General features: G+C 38.8%; 1 protein-coding gene across 3 annotated transcripts in view; it reads left to right on the top strand.

Annotated features, from left to right (window-relative positions):
* Positions 1-421: 421 nt before the first annotated feature.
* Positions 422-20,470, top strand: part of crhr2 (corticotropin releasing hormone receptor 2) — a 41,067-nt gene continuing 21,018 nt past the window's right edge. Inside the window, 4 exon segments of one of the 3 annotated variants that reach the window (NM_001286313.1) lie at positions 422-567; positions 699-818; positions 18,065-18,150; positions 19,077-19,183. In NM_001286313.1, the coding sequence (NP_001273242.1) occupies positions 447-567; positions 699-818; positions 18,065-18,150; positions 19,077-19,183 (434 nt within the window). In that variant the 5' untranslated portion in view covers positions 422-446. 3 annotated transcript variants of the gene reach the window in all.

Below are 20,470 nucleotides of genomic sequence, written 5' to 3'. Positions count from 1 at the left end.
AACCAATAACTGAACCCAGTATTCTTCTTGCTGCTTTCTGTTCTGTTCTGTTTCTTTCCCTTCCATTCAAGTTTCACTCGCAACAACAGGTAACCTGGCTGTACATTTCATTCTAAATCTCTCCCACACACGCTACTTTGCATTTCAAACGCAGCGACTTTTCCCTCATAAATAAACATGACAGGTGGGTAGCAGGTGTGAAATGTCAGAGTAACAAGGCTCATGATCCGGTCAGTGCGGTGTGACGGCTGTCTTTCACGTGGAGGGATGAGCGGATCCGCGGCTCTGATTGGCCAGGCGCGCGCTCTCCAGAAGGCGCGCCGGGCTCTCTACTTGTCATTACGGTTGCACCGATTCACATGCCCACGAACACGGCTGGGCACGGCAGTGTGCCTATCTCCTCTCGGACTTGCACATTATTCAGACCAAAAGTGGCGGCTCGCACTATGGATGCTACTGTTTATGAGATCATATTTGGAGAGCTCGGGGACCTAAATTGTAGTTTAATAGAGGCTTTCCAGGACACTTTTTTGGCAAATGCTTCATTGTCATTGCTGAGCACTGATGGTAAGGCGGAATTGCTTCATTCTCCTTCCTCAGTATTGAGATGTTTTGCTGTTACATCTTAAAAATAGAAAGCTAAGCGTCGACCTTTATCTTTTATTTTATTTTATTTTATTATGTTTCCCCCCTAAAAGGTTTATATTGCAATGCCACAACCGATGAGATTGGAACCTGCTGGCCACGGAGCAGCACTGGCAGGATTGTAGAAAGACCTTGCCCTGAGTACATTAATGGGGTGAAGTACAACACAACGAGTAAGTCTTTCCATCGTGGAAAAAAGTTCCTTAACGTGTGGGAAACTGTGGAGCATTTTGTGGAAAATTATTTAGACAGTTGTGGAAAAAGAAATAGCGCAAAGCAAAAGAGCGCAACATTAGCAAGTGCGTTAATTACAGCAAGACTTCATGAAAAAAAATGATTTGTGCTGCAAACAACCGCCCGTTAATATAAGCCATAACAAACAAATCCAGCAGCTTAATGATCTCTCATTTAGCCCACCGTCTTATGAATTTTCATTTCTACCCTAATTAGATAATTTTTCCACAGGCTTATTATTAGTACCCCCCCTGTGTTCACAAGTAAAGCGGCATAGACAGCGAATCAGTGATCATTATTAAACCTCCTGTTACAGGAACAGCTGCTTAAGAATGTGCGTGTGTGCTTTTCACTTAAAGGGCAAATACACCTAAGATGGCTCAAATCTCTGCTTCTGTAAGCTACTTACATGTATGTGAGGGCATCTCTTGGTTTGATTTTACTGGAGGGGGAATTTTGTTTGTTCCAATAGACAGCTGGACAATTTGGCATTGCACTGGTGTTCCAGTATCAGCAGAGAGAGAGAGTGTGTGTGCGAGAGAGCGAGCAAGGTGATCTGCTGTAAAATTGAGACTGACTGCCCATTAGAACTATTGTATAACTGTTATCATAGCAGCACCGTCTAGTGTCCAAAATAAGAGAGGATATGAAACAATGAAAGCCTCCATTGGGAGGAGGTTGCGGTGGATGGATGGGTCTACTAAACATTGGACCTTAATACTAGCCTGCTTTCTTTAAAAATCTCCTTATCTTAAACAGGTGTTCAGTATTCACATGCTCGACTTCTAACAGTTAGACTGGGGTTTGAGATTTGTCTGGTGTGACCAAACAATGGACTCTATGGACGCCTTCCACTTGGGCTGTATCATACAATATAAAACAGCATAATATACAAAACTTTTATGTGTAAAAAGTGTCATATTGTGATATCACTGCTATAGCAATGGTTATTGTGCAAATTCCTTATTGCGCAAAACAACAAGACACACCCAGACATTTAGTAAAAAGGGAGATATTTGAACATCTTCCATCAAAGCACAATACTTAGCAAAGTATTTTTCATCACTTGATGTGAAAACACACCATGAAATGCAAGGAGGCCCAAAAATGGTATAACTGAGCATCATTGTAGCACTCGCGAGCCTCACTCCCTATGACAGGAAGCACAAATGGTAGAAATCACCAGTGCTGCTTCATATTTTTTGGGCAAGTATATGTAATAATATGATGTCAATTGAAATGGTGGAAAAACAGGACATTAAGCAAATTGTTTGACCTAAGTAACAACATCCCAGGTAGAAAATGTTTTCAGCTTCAGTTTTATTGTGCTGGTTGCTGATTAGTTACAAGTTACTTTAATAATTGCTTAAAAGTATCAAATAACTGTGTGTCCCCACAATCCAAATGCAAACCACCAAAATTTCCACTGAAACCACTAACCAGGCTCCTTTTACACTTACATTTGTCTTATGCTGCATCACTGAATATAATGCTGTGCCACTACTATTGCACTGTGATATTTCTGCTGCTGGGGGCACCTTGTTTCAGTAGAAGCACACTTTGAATGAGATCGTCTGTCATCGATGACAGCAGCTCATTGGAAATGAAGGACAGAAAATGTCCATTATTTTGTTTGCACAAATAAACAGTGCTGCAGGCAAGCTGCAATCTCAGATAAAACATTGTTGAGGATTATTTCTCTACATCATCAGAAATATAATTCTTGCAGATGTCTTTGAAATATCATGATACAATTTTTAGGTGCCCACCCCGTCCCTACCTGCGTGTCACCCTGGATCACTCAGATATTAACACAGCTCCTGTAGGCTACTTATCTCCAAAATGCAACTCTAGTTCATAAGAGCTTGCGGAAATGACTTATCTGGTCAATTTCTTTGGGGGGAGGGTGGGTGTGGGATTTCAGAATAATACTTTTCATTTTGCTTCTGATTTCAACAATACGCTAAGAGGATGGTTTTAATCTGCTGGCTTGACAGGCTGAGCAGTTTCCAAACTAATCTGTGTCAGCCAACAGTTTAGCTAAGAGCTGAGAACAGCATATCACAACTCCGCCACCCAGCACTGTCACCTTATGTAACTCCTGCATTAGTCATAAGGCTGATGAACTTGTTGCCAAGAAAACAGCACCATTCATTTCACAAAATAACCGACCTGCACCAAGTGTGAGTGTCCAGAGTGTCCAAATCTGGACTTTTCATTTAACACTACTGTTATCTCTGTAATAGACTCAGGTGTAGTGTCATTACCCACCAAACCTCTGATACACACCCACAATCAACTGCTGTCTGATCACCTTTGATTCAACTTTGCTCTGCTGCTGCTTAGTATTAGCTGAACACGCCTGTTGGTTTGATCCACCAGTGTGAAAAGCATACCGAAAAGCATTGAGACACCTTGTCCAGTGAAGGTTTAGATAGCACCCTGGTGAGTCAATATTACATTTTTATCAGGCTCAGGTTTAGATATTGAGGCTGTAATATACTGACTGAACTGTGTGAAGAGTTTCCTGTTAGATAATAGGAGAAGTACAAAGAACTGTACAGCTGCAGTTTCCTGCATCACCCAGGAGTGAATGAATACAGCAATCAAACAGTAAATAAAATATTGTTTGAATGTTTGTCTCAAACATATGTGCAGTTCAGAAATTAGATAGAGGAGGTGACAGATTTTTCACCCTTGCGCGAAAAAGTTGATGAGTAAGTTAATTACAGGGATTGGTTCTTGTGACAGCAGAGATTACAGGTTTTATTCTTTCACTGTCACCAACATTTGTAATTACATGGATTGTTATATTTTTAACACAGATCTGACATGTGACATGTGCAGCTAATACGCTTTGAAATGCTTGGATTATCTTAGCTGTGTAAACAAATCTTTTTTTCTTCTTCCTGTCAAATCAGGAAATAGACTTTCAGTTTTTTAGGATGTCAAACATGCAACAATAAATGCATTGTTTTAAGTCAGACTATTAAAGAAGCCAAAGCAGAATATTTAATAGATTGCGGTTCGACACAGCAGGGAGGCCATTACAAAACTCTTCACAACTGATAGCTTAACTGCAGGATTCTGCGTGTTTTCACAGCAAAGTGATGTGACACCAGAGACAATGTAGGTGATTATTCTCATCCTCCTAGGTCACATTAGCAGCCCTCATTTGCATTCAGGAAAAAAAATACAAATTTTAAACCACAAAATAGGTCAGACTAAGAATAGAAGTAGGCCCTAACATCCCATGAGCAGGTGTTAATTAAAACAATGCAAAAAAAAAAAAAAAGAACTGTGAAAATGCAGCGCAGCAATTTGCAAACTGAAGCCAAACAAGATGTGTTTTAAGCCAATCACTTTGACCACATGCCTAACAGCAGCCATTTGCCCAGCATATATCCAAGAGCCAGGTATTTCATGCTTCTATACAAGCCTGCATATTAGAAATGAATGACCCAGGATATTTTAAGGAGAATCCCTTGCGGTTTGTACTCCCAGTTGTTGAACAGTACAAGATATAAATGCCACATCTTGCTTGAAACCGTGTAGGTTTTCTGTGGTGCTTTCAAATGAGCAGCTGAGCAAGTGTAAAGTAAAAATGTTGCGATTCTTTTGCAAAAATTAGAAGTTTAAGAGGCTTAGCGGGGCAGTTCAGGTAAGTAGCTATAAATTCTTTTCCATTTCATCTGGCTTGTATAAATATTAATGTCTGCGCAGAGTGACTTAAGAGCATTTATGCATTTTTAAACTTTCCTCTGTTCATGTTTTTTTTCTTGCAGCGCATTTATTCGTTCCTCTGGTTTACATGAAATGAAAATCGCCACCATTCGGCCACAGTTGTTAGATACGGTGTGCTTTCTAACGACTATATGATGTGCTCTCTATCAAGCCTCAGGCAAAACAAGCAGTCCAAAGCAGTACTGAAGAGTGGCACTAGTGCTGAAGTATTAGTTTTGGAAGATAAATAAAAAATGTGTGACCTGTATGCTTTCTCTGTTCACCCAGAGCACAACTTTAATTATTCAGTGAATCGCTCATATTGTTCTTGTAAATTCACCTCCTCCCAGTGAGTGTGTGTTCATTCTCACATAGGCGACATCCTGTTAGCACATAATGTACCATCCTAGTCAACACAAATCAAAATCAGGGCAGCTGTTTCTACAATAGAGCTCTATTGATTCTCTTATCAGGATTAATAAAGTCTGAGACATATCAGTGCTGCTCTGTGTATCTGGTTCAGGCTGACAGTGGAGAGAGTGAAGCTGATGTAGTGTTGCATGTTGGGGGATACAGCTTGTCTCTTTATTTTAAATCACAGCTAATTCTGTACCTCGCCTTCTGGAGGCAAACATGACACTAATATAAGGTGGTGGATAAATATAGACAGGCATTGTTAGTAATTGTGAAACTGGTATTTGCACAGTTTTTTTTGTAGATGTTCCCTATTAAAAATTGTTTAAGAGCCTATGGTGGCAGACGGACCCATGAGCACAAGTCTTAAAATGTAGAGCAGATTCTCAGGAGGACTGGTTGTGTGACTAGGAATGTGTAAAAGAAATCCTGCCTTATTTGTCAAAAGCTTACTCACTGCACAGCATGACCAAATGACTCGCTGAAGTTTAATGACAGTTTAAATGGCTATAGTGGCTGTTTTGCATCTTCTTGTCTGTGAGCTGTCATGTCCCCACTCAGAGGAGAATTAATATGAAACTCATTTTCCTTCCTCCTAAATCTCTGAGAAGAAATTGGAGAAAATTACATGTAGACAGTCAACGCTCATTGTTGCATTCACTTGTTTAGGTGTTCCCAAATCACAAAATGTCTTATTGTGACACTTATCTTACTGATGCAATCTACCTCACGTGCATTTTCTTATGCCGAGAAACATGCACATGCGTCTGCCACAACTTGTGCTATTTTTTCTTTGCTCAATCTGATGACGGCACCACAGGTCTCTGCAAAATACCTCTCCTACTGCGAATTCTAGCCCTTTGAAACCTTTGATCCCCTTCTCCACGGTGAGACTGAGTAAGAGGTTCAATCAGCAAATTCAGGACAGTATGTGTTGCAAACATTTCACTAGCCATTGCACACCAAGACCCAGAGGGGGTCCAATCAGCACCAGCCTTCGCTGGCTGCACTCACCACAGATGACACACTAAAGTACCGGAGACATTTTGAAGCTACCAAATAACACAAATATCTGCAAAGCATGTCATGATTATTTATTATGGTTTATTTTCTTTTCATTCCTACTTCTGTGTTCACTCATAAATCCAAGTCCTCCTTCCAAACATTTTCATTTTATCATTTCAGACCAAATGACACATTTACATCCATATGTCCTGAAAACTGCATTCGTTTTAGTGTTGCACTTGTGTCTCGATAGATGCCTCAAATTAATTTTCCACCCTCATCCTCCCCACTCTATCTCAAAGTGGCGTTTTCACACATCCAAACTCAGACCATGGACCGCCTTTCTTGTTAAAAAAGTCTTAAAATCTCAGTACCTGTTAACAGAGGTAACAGTTTTCTCAGTTGTATACCACTGAGACTCCTGCAGTGCAGCTGCCACCCATGAAGAATTGTCAGTTAACCTTGCATCCTTCTTACTGTCTCCTCCTGGAGATGCATCTCCCTGTTGTTCATAACTGTCATCACACTCTGAATTGCGAGCCAGCTTTTGTTCGTTACTTACTATTTTGAGCCGTGCATGCGTACGTGCAAGAATAACTAGCTACTGGGGTATCAGGGATGTTCATTTTTGGATTCTTATTTTACCGTTGCTGTCCAAAGTGAGAAAATGACCATATGTCTGAAATCAAAGAGAAGAGTGCAGCACTGCTGAATACATCAAAGGAAAATCGGTCACATATCTCATATCTGGGGTTGTATTTTACAAATTTCCTCGATGTTAAATCCCCCTGGACTGAGGCGGGGATAACACATATGTGCTTAATACCATATGTTTACACCTTTGATTCATATAGGACTAAGGTTCATAAATACCTTTATCTTTTTTTTTTTAAATTTAGCTAAAGCTTCATATTGAAGTGTGAAAATCTTATGGGTTGACAGAATATTTTTTTTCTCCCCACAAATCAAAACATGTGGTTAACTTTTTTTTTTTTTTTTACAAGAAAACAAAAAACATAATAAAAATATTGAAACAGTAAAAAAGACATTATTCATGTGACATCATAGATTTTTTTCTATATTGACACCAATATATATAATCTTAATCTAAGCTTAATATTTCAAAATTGTAAACACTGTATTGTGGGACCAAGAGCAACAGTGTTTCCTCCAAAACATATTGGATTTTATACTAAATCAGCCTCAACATTAAAGCAAATACACCCACACGTGGTTGAAACAGCTGTTACCTGTCAGCGCTGCATGCTGGCAGCAGATCCTTCTGGTCCTATTTACGGCTGTGCAATTAATCAAATTTTTATTTGAATTACAATTTTACCTTCCACTGATTATTAATGTGAGGTAGCCTGTGTGTAATGATGTTGAATACCTCTGATTTCAGTATTGAACAAAGCAACTGTCGTGGTTTTTGCCATAACAGTCGTATAGTTTGCAGGCTTCATCATAACGGAAATTTCTGAGTAAATGCCTTGAGCTCTTTTGTTTTGTTTCTTGAGGCAGTCCTAATTAGTTTTTGCAAATTGTGGTGTGCAGTGGGAAAGCACCTTCTGTCACGCAGCGGTGTTGCAGCGTTTGGTGCGGGTGCTTGGTCTGCATCAGTGTTTCGCTTGCTGATGAATGTCAACAACCAGAACATTGCACTGTTACAAGATTATAAATGGGATTTAATTCAGCTGTCAGTGATTTTAATGTTGTGACTGTTCTGTGCACAGTTTTGCGTGTGGAAAACAGAGACTGAAGAGTTAAAACTCAAAGACTACAGGACCAAGACTCGATTGTGGCAACGGTCAGACTGAAAAGCCATTTTTGTTATTTCACTGAGCAGCTATAAACAAGTCTTTGGTAAGGTTGTTATAAAATGTGGCCATCCTTGCATACTTTTCATTTTTGTACTGTGGGGTAATGTTCTTACTATCCTCCTCATGCCGTCTCTGTTTCCCGGAGGGACATAGTCTTAGTACGTGGGTTTTTGCTAATTTTCTCTCACCAGCTGGCTTCAGTGCAGCTGCTGAGGGTTGAAAGTTTGACAGCAAACAGGCACAAAAATTTTGCATTTGCAGTTACAGCTAATATGTCAAGAGGGCATGGAGAGAAGAAGGAAAGCTTAAGAGCCACAGCTGTAAGTAAAAGATTACCCGGTATCTCTTCCTCGGGCTCTGCTGACTTGTCTGCTTCAGTGGTCATTACTCAAGGCTTTTTAAGCTATTCAGTCGTCCTTGCTAAACAAGAGGAGACACCCTGACAACCCTACCCAATCTCTCTTTCATAGCAAATGTTCATTGTGTGGTACTTATAAGGCATGCCCAGTGAAGCTACTACTCGTGATTTTATGAAAGCTGAAAGTTGATTGTGTTTACTTAACTACTTACTTATCGTCAAATTCTAGCACTCTAGCAAAACCTCTCTGGTCTCCACTTCTCAGATGTGAGTATTTGCTGGTTTCCTCAGTCTTCTGATGTTGAACTGATTAGTCCTGCCTTTTTCCCAGCAATAAACAGCCACAAATAATAACGCTCACCAGCCTTTGACATGTTCTCAAACAGAAGTGGTCAGATGCTTCCTTTATTTTTCTCTTCCCATAACCTTCCAAATCTGTATATTCAGTTATGAAGCTAAAAAAACAAACAAACGGAAATCTTCACTTGAAGGAATGGTAATGGTTGTAGGCGCTCTGTCTCCCTCCTGGTGCGTGTGTGAAAATTAAACAAAATCTGTCCTCTTCTCTCATGTTGAACTGAGAAAAGTCGGTTCTTTAAACTTTAAAGTCGGACTGAAAAAATGATCCAAGCACTGAGCACATTTGAAAAGAACATATGGTACGGGGAATAAACAAGTTAGACTTAATACTCACCACATTCAGTATGCACCGATGTGATCATTCTCATTAGCTCGTTTCTGAAATTCATTGAAGCGTCTAAAGTGAAGTAGAGTGGCAGTCATAGATTCTCTCTTCCTCCCTTCATAAGGGATTCATTCTTCAGCTTGTCAGTACTGTGTACAATCTACTTGTTCGACATGATAAACCTTACAGAAGTGCTCAGTAACCTTCAGCTGCCTGCTATTACCTACTCCGAGGTCTTTGTTTTGCTTCGCCTTAAAACTAAATGAGCTGTTCGTCATGCAGAAACTTTATAAGCTTGCTCAGCTACTGTTTCCCTCTTAGAAACCGTGTTATCTGACCAGGTCGCCAAGCCAGTGAAGCAGCTGATTTGTTACAGACAGATAATAAATAGAAAGTATTAACCTCTGATGATGATGGGTGACACTGCAATAAAACAAGCACCAAAATAAGCACTACTTTTTCTCTCATTTGTCATACATGTCAGCGGCTCCAAGCAATCTGAACTCGGGGACAATTGAAATTATTGACAAGAACTAAAGATGCCAATAATGCCTTGACAGAACAATGCAGATTTTGATTAATAAAAGAAAACAGACCATTTCTTTCACTAGCAGGACTGAGTGTTCATAGGCTGCGTACGCCTGTTATTAGGCACAATAGGGCTTAATGGTAAAAGCTAATATTAACCTGCAAATGTTCATAAATGTAAACTCAGATAACTGTATCACCAGCATCATTATTCATGATGCTGATGCAGCCCCTGGGTGGGGCTGAAAAAACAGAGCAAATACATGAAATATATTTTAAAGTTCTGTCTGGACTAAAGTAGGAGACTGAGCAACCTTTCCATACAAAACTTAACAAATGTTAGTTTTCTGTTTGCATATTTCTGTTTCTTCACGATGAAATATACAGTAAAGTGCAAAAGTCTTGAGCCCGCAGTACAGAAATGATGGCAAACACACTGCCAGTGCAGTAAAAGTATACCTGGATACAAAAACACAGACACACACAATGGAAATACTGTTACTCGTGGATTAGCCTACCGAGAGCCCAGATCTTAACATTGCTGAAACAGTGTGGGATCATCGTGACAGAGAACAGAACAAAAGGCAGCCAAGATCCAAAGAAGAGCTTTGAAGGAATAGTTTCTCCGGGTTTCTAAAGGACATTCAGACTACTTAAAGAAATTACAAGAAATCTGCCTAAGAGAGTTCAGGCTGTGCTGAAGAATACTTGAAAGTAATATTTTTTGGTATGTCCACCTGTTCATACCAAAATATTCCCTTTTGAGCCTTATACACTCTATTTCCATGACCACACACACGTTTCAATAAATCATTTCACCTCAATTCCTGCTTTTTCTGACAGAATATGAAGACATAAGTACTGTACATGCATATAGTTTTTGATTCTATTATAGGTAATGTACTAATGGAGTGAGTAATTATATATTAAAGTAATTATATACTTATTAGAACATTGAAAAAGTCATGATATACTGGATTGAGCATGTTTGAGACCAAGAGTTTCCTTTAAATTCCTTTAAATATCCTTTGAATTCATATAATTTCTGGATTGAAATGAGGCCATTTGTTATAAACATGTTCTGTACAGATTGTTAGCATTTAGTGATTATTTCGTGATGTATCCAACCCACTTCTATCTAAGACGCAAAGCAAATCTGCCTTTTTTGTTTTAATACAATGAGCAGTGAAGGGTTTTATAGACTGATTTCAGTGTTTCCCCCCCCCCAAATAATTCTATAAACTGTATAAATTGTAAATGAGACTTTATGGCCTATATAGAATAATCAGATAACGTTGTTAGATTTTTATGACAAATCATTGCCCAAACGTTGGCTTTTTACTAAATGAAGTCGAACTTTAAGAAACTCAAATTTGATTTTTGCAAGTGAACTTTTAAAGAAAGACGTTCCTGCTCTGTGTATTCATCATGGATGTAGAGTAAAGACATCAAAGCCAAAGCTTTTAGAGTAGCCCCATATGTCTTTTGTTGATTAGCTCAGTGGGGCTTGTGTGGTTAGGTGGCCCATGAGGCTGCTCCACGTCCCGGTCTTTCTGAGAGTTTTCTCTCTGTAAACCTAGTGAAGCATTTCTGCAGCCACATCTCCAGCTGTTGTCAGCTGTAGGAGGAAGAGCATGACACTAAGGCTTAAAGTCACTCTGAGAAAACACCAAGGCTACAGTGGGATTTTCGACTCAGACAGATTCCCTGCGCTAAATTTAAACATCCATGTGTTAATGGCTTTAGTACATATTTACACAAGTTGTTTTTCTTATCCATGGTGGCTGTGTTCTCAAGATCTATGTTGCATTTAAGCTATAAGATCTGTTGTACAGTAGAAATGGATGACTAAATTTGTCAGCAGAAATATGTCAGGAACACTTCTGCACAAGCCTGTGTGCAGCACAACTGTGCATGAGCTACTGCTTCCCTTCGGCTGTTCCCTTTATAGAAGTCATGAGTGTGCGTAGATTTCACACGAGTCTGATTATAAAACAGAGATATTCACCGCAGTCTGCTAAATGGGTGTTTGATTTATAAACTTTAAAAGTTTGCATTTATTTTTCATTTTAACAGTGGCAACATCTAATGTTTTTGTTCGGTAAAAGAAGGATCTTATGATATAATACTTGAACTCAAACACTGTTTTTTTATCAAGCTGGTGACAGGCCTTGCACTAAGGTGTTGATTACTGGTAGACATAAATGCATGTGAAAACAACAAAAAAGCTCAGTGCTTAATGACACCAAAAGGGCCTTGTCTGCGAAATGAGTTTAAATACTCTGTGATGTATGCTTGACTTTGATCTAACAAAGTCTGGGCTTTTAGTAATGTCGTAGAATGAATCACCCAGAGATTTATTTCAGGTAATCCAGCCTCAGAGTGTGCTGATAATGCCAGAGAGCCAGAGACTGTTTTGATTTGAAAAGGATCAGCACCTCTGACAAAATGTATAACAGAGTTAATGTGACAAGGACGAGACAGTAGGTTTTTGGAAAGTTGTTTAGCTGCCACGTTGTCTTTGATCAAACTGAGGTCAACGAAGGGCTTCGGAACAGCTGCATTTTAATGCTGACATGTCAGTGTTGACGGGTTGGGCTCACTGGAGACATTTTATGATCTGAACCACCGGTGATCTGGGTCAAATATAATATTTTGGAAGCTGGAGGCAGTAAAATATTTTTTAAAATAAAAATAAGAACTTTTTTTTAAGGCAGAGAATGCTTGCTTCCTGCTTTCATCAGCACAAGTCAATCACAAGTGTATTCTCTGTGTGTTTTGGGCTGACATACCATTTAGGCCAACTCCTTGTGGCAGACATGTGATCAAAAGGAAAAAAAATACCCTTTGAAAAGGACTCATTTGCAAGAGAAAAAGGGCTAGGTCAGTCGCTGACACATAAAAAAAGCACATGTGATGCTATCCCAAAAAAAGGAAACCGTCCTGACAATGTTAAACAAGCAACCTAAAAACTCACATTATAAAACAGCTCCAGACAAATAGTGTGAATACATATAAAAATAATACTATGAAGCCATTTTCGCAGTTATATAGCATCTGTTTAAAACCATGTCCTTGTAAAAGCTTACAATATTAGAGAAAGAACCCCACAGATCCAGCGATAACCTGTGTCCAAGCATTAAGATGATAAGAATTTCTGGAACCAAAAGGCAGGACGAACATACTCAGGTTGGCAGTGACTCAAAACAAGCTTTTAGTGCGAATGCTCAAGTAGCTGTATGTGGATGCGATGGCTCTTTGGAGAAAGAGCGTGCAGGCTCAGAGAGCAGAGAGGCAGACAGAGGATTGATGGCAGCGGCAGATAGTGTGTGGTGTGGCAGCCTGAGTGAGAGTGGGCAGGTGACTCTCCCGTCACTCCTCCGTTGCTGTAGATAAACTGACGAGCGGAAGCTTGGGTGGGCAGGCAGGGAATGCGTTTGTAAGTCTAACCATCACAGAGTTCAATTGGTTCCAACCAAAAGACATACTCAGAGTACAAGGCCTTAGCATAACTACCACAGCAGCAGTCAGAAAGCTGAAACGAGCAATGACTGCAGACAAGGGCATACTGCACAAAATTGAGCGCTTGAACCACAGGTGTGCACACTGATTGGAGTGGATCCAGGAGAGTGGGAGATGGAGGGCGCCGCATAAACCCTTACAAACACAGATGCAACACAGCAGAGATGGAAAATAAAACACGAGTCAAAAAGAAGAGGGGAGAAAAAAAAGGACACATGGGGGGAAAGCAATGGCTACAAAGACAGCATGACAAATTAAGATACTGCAATATATGACTTTCAGTAAGCAAGAGCAGTAGTTGTGTTAGATAGTAAGAGCTCACACATGCTGGAGGATTAACTGTTACAGAGACATAAAATAATGATTTTTGTAATTATCAGTGCTGTTAATTGAGGTCAGCTGCGGCATAAACCGAACAAGGGTGGTGGTCTAATAAAATTGTTAAGCTCTGCGTGAATTTAACAAAAACCTCAACTAACTGAATGAAATCAGTCATGTGGTTCAGAAAGTAAGTTTCCCAATGCAACTCTAGTAAGAGTGAATGAGTGAAACATAACTTTAACTAAGAGAACAACACATTTTAGAGTAAAATGTGTTTATTTTACTGTAGTTTTACTGTGGCATCGTATCGCTGCTGAACCACAAAGCGTAGATGCAAAGAAGCCGTTTATTCAGCAGGATTTTGAAAATCCAAAGCAACAGAATGAGCGATGTCACCCTTTTGTTCCAGTCAGAGTTTCTTTTTCAAAACGACGAGACTTACAGTACTTAATGAATTTATTAGGCCACCTGTCATAAAAATAAGGAAGCACAAATATTTTAGAAATCTCTCAAATTATTTATCAGGCAATTAACAAACTGAATTAATGTCTTTCTACCCAAACTTGAGCCGGCACACTGAATTCATCCGAGAAGTCAGAAATTAATTAATGATAATAGTGGAACACTAAGACCATTTTTTCCGGTTAAAAAACCAAACAAAAGAACGGAAATTGGCAACCTAAACAAAAAAAAAAAAAAAGGTTTAACAATTTCCCCCCCCTATAAAAAAAAAAGGAATTTGAAAAATCATTGATAATAGCAATGATAATAATTTAGCAATAAAAACATAATTTTGATTAAAGAGCTTGCACATACTGCTGGATTAACTGTTACATTGATAAATACCAATACAGTTCATGTAGGAATTAATTTATGGAATTTTCCCACCTAGTAATTCTAGTAAGAGTGAGTCACCACCAAGACCAGCCCGATTTTAAAAGATAAATGCAACAGAATGAGCCTTTTTATCTCACCCGAGTTCTTCTTTTTCAAAACTAAGTAAGACGTATATACACATATATGTCTTGCAGAGGCCCATAGTGGCCACAGTTTAGTATAAACATTAAACTGGGACCACCGTTTACTTAGAATCATTTATTGGACTAACTGGCTGGTAAATAATTCATTCATTTTCTTTAATTCTCTTGAGTTTATGCCCTTGCCTGTTCTCGGACGTAGATGTCTGTAATATGGCAGCTTTGCTCTAGTTCCTGCTGCTTGAATAAAATATCAAAGTGCAATGAGCTATGAGATTCCCATGTTATTGTATGGCCTAGTTTATTCCATCTACCCAGCTCATGAAATCAAATTTCATATGGCTCGAAGTAAAAGCTGCTGTAACTGGCTCAGGTGCATGGCTTTAATGTGATGCGTTCACTCAGTTTTTAGATATCGTAGCCTTTCAATTTCACTATATTTTGAAACCTATCCACATAAAAAACCTCAGATTTAGTGACTATTTCTCAAAACGGCAGAAAAAAGTGGGTAATTTTTGATAACCTATAAAGAGCGGCTTGGTCTTTTGAGGAGGCGTAAAAGTCGTATCAAGTTTTTCTTTTCTTTTTTAACCCAACCACCTGGGATAAGTGGAGGTCAGAGCAATCAAACACCACAAAAAGAAAGACAGCCTTGTGCAAACACTAAGTGAAATATTCCTGTTTATTGTCGCTTCACAGTTGGTATAGCACAGCTGACAGCACAACCCACAGATAAAAGAAACAGGTCAAGTTTAGCTGAAGTGAAAAGGCACTGATTTGTTCTTTGGATTAGGTGTTTTTTTTGCCAGATTTATCTTACAATTTCAATCAAGATCAAGCAATATTTAGTCTTTTTAATCATCTATCTGAACATTTATGCAGGAATGACCAATCCAGACTAAATTTAAACGCTCTTTTCCTCATTTAGAGCTTCCAATTTTTCTAATCTTTGAACAGCCGTACAGTGTTTGTTTGCATGCCTCCAAGAAAGAGGACTGGCAGAGTGGCTAGCTGAAGAGGTGGGCATTGTTGGCAAAGACTATATCAGTTGGAAGTTGCACGTTTCTTCCATGTTCTTGTGCGTCTTTACCCCAGTGGAGCATGGTCAGTGTTAAGTCGCTTACAGCATTGTTAGCACCTCACATGGAAGCTTTTAATCCTCCTCCCAAACTCACAGAATGAGTCATTTAGAGATTTTTTTTAACTGCGTGAATGTAATACCCTGTAAGGATAATGCGAAGAAAAAAGCCTCATCATGCCCACTGCACAGATGGTTTGTCAGAAATGTGCTCTCCCTGCACCAGTGCTTTGAATTAGTCCTGCCTCAGTGGTGTAGCTCACAGGGAGAAATCCACAACCTGCTCCCCTTCCTCTGTTTCTTCACCTTCGCTGATTGATTCGCAAACACAGTAGGATACTTGGAAAGTAACTGGAAAGTACTTTGTGCTGCAGTTATAATAATAGCTTAGCTTACTTGAAGGCGTCACGTCCTATTAAAATGGATATTAAGTTAATGAGATTTTAAAATATGTGTTTTTTTTCACACAGATTAAAAATAATGAATCAAAAGTGCCTTGAGGAATTTTGTCTGTTAATACCTTTAAGTAATACAGTCATCCTGTTAATGTCATCATACTGACTTTTAGCTTTATTCGCCTAAACTGAGACACCTGTGATTACTCTTCTTTTGTAATAAATGTGAAAAAATGTTTTTAATACCTTATTTATTTGCTGCTCAGTAGCAGCCACAGATTGAAATAAAAATAATTTGCTGTTCTAGTTTTGTTAATTCAACAAGCTTAAATTTACTTCCCTGAGAACCATTGCAGTAGCTCAGTAAGACAATTTGCAAACTGCAAGTAATGAGTGAAGTGGTTATGGTGACACTACACTACACATCAAAGTCTCGGCATGTTTTTAAAATATCTTGGCGTTGTGGTGATGCAGTATTTAATCAGTATTTAATTCAAAACAGTGTCTTTTCTACTCTGAGCACTACAAGCCACATTCACATTGCACTCTTTTCTATGCCTTTAAAGTGGCTTTCACACCCACAGCTGGATGCCGAGGTGGAAAACTGAACCACTGACCTTATGATTGCTAGATGGACCCGAGTGCAAGACGAGCACGACCACACCTGACATTTCTAATTCTGCAGTTCAGTTTAAACTGCTATAATCTTCCTTTTCTCTCTACTATTATAAAAAATACAATTCACTTGTATTTTTATTTTTATTCCTATTTATTCTATTTATCCCCTTCGTATATTTTATTTAATTTATATATGTCTCTGTATTTATATATATGTGTGCGTGTGTATATAATATTCTGTAACTCTGTAACTTCTGTCGGTGCTGTGCTTTTGGAAACCGAATTTCCCAGAGGAACCCACCCGAGGGATTAATAAAGTTTTATCTTATCTTATCTTATCTTATCTTACTAAAATGATCCTTTTCAGCTATTTTATGCATGTTGCCTCCAAATGAATGCAATGTGTTGAAGTAATGCTCCTGTTGGAGATCCTTGCCGTCTTCACTGCTTGTAAAAACAACAAATTTAAAAAGAAATCCAGGTTCTCTCATTTGTTTGAATCAAACTTTAAACCCTGCAGACATGGAACCTTAAATGCACCGGGACTTTGCTGAATGCCACATGGCACTTGATCAATAAACACACTGAGGCAGTTTCACATGATGAATATGGTTTTAGAATACATAAAAAAAACTAACTAATTCACGGTGTCGTATACCACAGAGTCAGTTGTTTTATTGGTTTCACTGAATTGCCACTATGCCTGCACAAGTCGATCCCTCTCACATGGCTGAGAACTAGGATTTTCCCTCATGAAGAGCACAAAACATTCTGCAGTCACGACGTGTCGCCATCAGTCAAGTGAAGAGCTTAAACCAAGCTCATTTTAAATCTTATTTCTCCTTGTCTTGTGTAGCTGCCACAAGCAGTTTTGTGGTCTCTGCTGTCAAAACTGTCACATTATATAACATTAAATTGAATGCAAAGGATATTACTCTGTTCCTGCCACTGCTTCAAAAATTGAGGTGGACGTTGTCCTCGCTTTTTATTTTGTTGTTGACAAGAATGTTTGAATTAAGATGGGTTAATGTGAATGTTGCAGTTTACAGTTGGGTATGATATCAGTTTTCTAAACGTTCAGAGGAATGCATTTATTCATTCAACAATGCTTATTTTCAGGACAATATCAAAACCTTGCAGGATAATAAGTTACATTAATGATTGCATGGATTTGGAAAACTGCACAAATTAGTTAAATAAAGGAATAAAATTGATTAAATGAATACTTTAATTGGCCATCATAATAATACAAAGGCAGAAACATGCTGCTGTGTTCCCCCCTGCCCTCTATACATTTCCTAGTGTTAAAGAGATAACAAGAACCCACTGAATGCACAAGGAAGAACTTCAAAATGGAAAATGCAGTTCAAAGTTGATTATGGGGAGCGGGTTTTAAGAGATATGCAAATAAACTGACAGAGTAAGAGGCTTTGCATTTCCCCCCATGAATAAAAATTTGTATTGCTAAATTGGTATTCTGGGTGAGAGTCAGACGGATAGTAGTGCTCAACTTTGAACTGAGCTCTGAAGAAATTACAAGGATGGTTTAGCTTACCTACTTGGAAAACACTTTACTGTAACAGCAAATCACTGGTTTATGCCTGCTCTTGACTTAGCTGATTGCAGTGCTTTGGAATAATGAATATGCAAGATCTGTATTTATCTTTATAGCTCAACGTGCATTTTAAAACAATATGTTTGCGAGAATGCCAAAGCTTTACCGTTTTCTCTTTTCTTGCAGGGAGCGCTTACAGGGAATGTATGGATAACGGAACATGGGCGCTGAAGAGTAATTACTCCAACTGTGAACCCATTTTGGAGGAGAAGGTAGGTGACTGCAGGCGGGAGTAAATCCTGCAGTTCTTCAGAAAAACACTCATCATCGTCAGAAAAATTGCAATCGGATGCAACAATGAGAAAGAACCAAACAGAACCGTATGTCCCTTTATGATGCGGTGCGGTTAAACCCCCCCCCACTTTAAAACATGTTCTTTTTGAGCAGTATTGTCTGTGTCTTTGTAAACAAAGCCGGAGGACAAACTGCAGGAGTGATGCATTGTATGTAGCAAGTTTTGGCCTGATTACCTCGTACTGTGGCTCCGATTCTGTGTCTTGCTCTATATTCTTAGATAATTTTAAGCCAAGACTGAAGTATGTCAATGACATTTGCTTTTTATAATCATAGTTAAATCTCAGTACAATGAAGCCTGGATAGAGAAGCAGCTGAAACGATGTAGAGACAGCCCTGTCATACGAATTATGTTCTTGTTATCATTCAAATTCAAAAATCTCGGACTAAAATTACTTAACTGCAGCCTAAGGGAAACGTATTTGCTCCACCAATGTTGGGATCATTAGGTCTCTCAATAATGTTTGCAAATGGAACAGTTTAAAAGACAAAAAAACCTACTTTCATTCAAGCATAGAATACTTTACTAACTGCTTCATTAAAGATGAATGATTATTTGCATCAGTAATGTAAAAGCTTGGCTTTGAATGCACTCTGCATGCCACTGCCTCTTGGTTCCTCTACTACTCCTCTACTTGTCACGACCTAAGCATGTAATTACTTGTGACGACCCATTAGTGCACTGAACATGTATTAACATCTAAAATTTGCAGGGAAAAGGCACTCTTGTTGTTAAACTGCATGTACTAGATAGGTTCTTCCACTGTGTTTATACATTGCTTTGTCTTTGTTTCTATTATGCAGCTGTAACAATAAAGAAGTAATTCATGGGCTGTCTTTTCAGAGAAAATATCCGATGCATTATAAAATAGCGCTGATCATCAACTACTTAGGCCATTGCATCTCTGTGGGAGCTCTTGTCGTGGCCTTCATTCTCTTCTTGTGCTTAAGGCAAGTACAAAAATAGTGCATATTTCAAACGTGTCCTGTATGCACCTCATGGAAGACAATCAGTGAAATCCACATCATACTCACACTGCTTATCATTAACTTGCTTATGTCAGATGAATAGAACTCTGCAGCTCAGCCGCGATGGAGCACTCAGGCACGGAAGGGCCTAATGTGCGTTTCCCAACACTTGTGTTTGAAGTTGTATCTCTTTTCATATCCTGGCTTCAAAACACACACACACACACACACACTCCCACTCGATATATCAGTTATGACAAAAGAGGGCAAACACCAGCATCCTGAGATACTTGGTGTACTGAGGTTAGATCAATATGGGCTTCTGAAAGCAAATACCGATTATTTCATGGAGACTAAAATAGTTATTGTCTTCTGAGGTTAAATCTCCCTAGACTTCACAGAAAAATCAGCAACTACTTCTCCACATATATATTTATTCTTGGCCATTTCGGGAAATGCATTTGAAGAATCACCTGCAACTATAAGTCAGTGCTAAATCTTGTACAAAGATTAACTTTCAGCAGTGTTTTAAAGCTGAAGATGTCTACATTTTTAAAAAAAGTAAAACCCTAATTTGCATGAAAGTGCCTGTTTCCTGAGTCATAACTGTGTCAAATCTGAGCACACAAACATTATACATGCATTTTTAGAGTTAGCACACTTTTAGTTTATCATGAAGTTTTATGTAGTTCGAAACTAATCTCGTAATAATTGCCTGCAAACAGGAACTGGCAACTGGAAAAAATTGATTGGCCTAAAAAAGGCTCAGTTTTCACACACTGACTGCAATTACAGAACTGCCAGAAAATTGATCAAAGGTGTAAAAGCCAATAACCGGGCAAACCATTGCAGCGGCTTCATCCCAAGTATAAACTTATTCTGTCAATATTCCAGCCTATAATGTCATCTCACTGTGAATAAACTGTCCTTTACTTTTAAACTTTTGACACTTAGACAATGATGCAGGAGAGCACAAAAGAAGCAGAAAAAAAGTGCCTTGTGAAATTTTAAGACATTCTCTAAACACATATCAGGAGGCTGTCAAGGCCTTGAGAAACAAATGCTTTATTTATTTTTCCTTACTCCAGCAGATGAAGGATCCTGTTCAGCACTATCAGTTTTGTCCTTAACCACACTGCCTCTATCTTTCCAAGTCGTTCTCCTGCATTGTGCGACAGCTTTCTAAATTTTTTCTTCATACGATCTCACTTCTTAGAAATAATGCTGCATTGTACAACTGGTTCAAAATGCTGACTTCTGACAGGTACA

This window comes from Haplochromis burtoni, unplaced genomic scaffold, assembly GCF_018398535.1.
Source record: "Haplochromis burtoni strain Fernald_Lab_line unplaced genomic scaffold, NCSU_Asbu1 Contig_3, whole genome shotgun sequence".
Classification (NCBI taxonomy): Eukaryota; Metazoa; Chordata; class Actinopteri; order Cichliformes; family Cichlidae; genus Haplochromis; species Haplochromis burtoni.
This window is presented reverse-complemented; position numbering and strand designations above follow the sequence as displayed.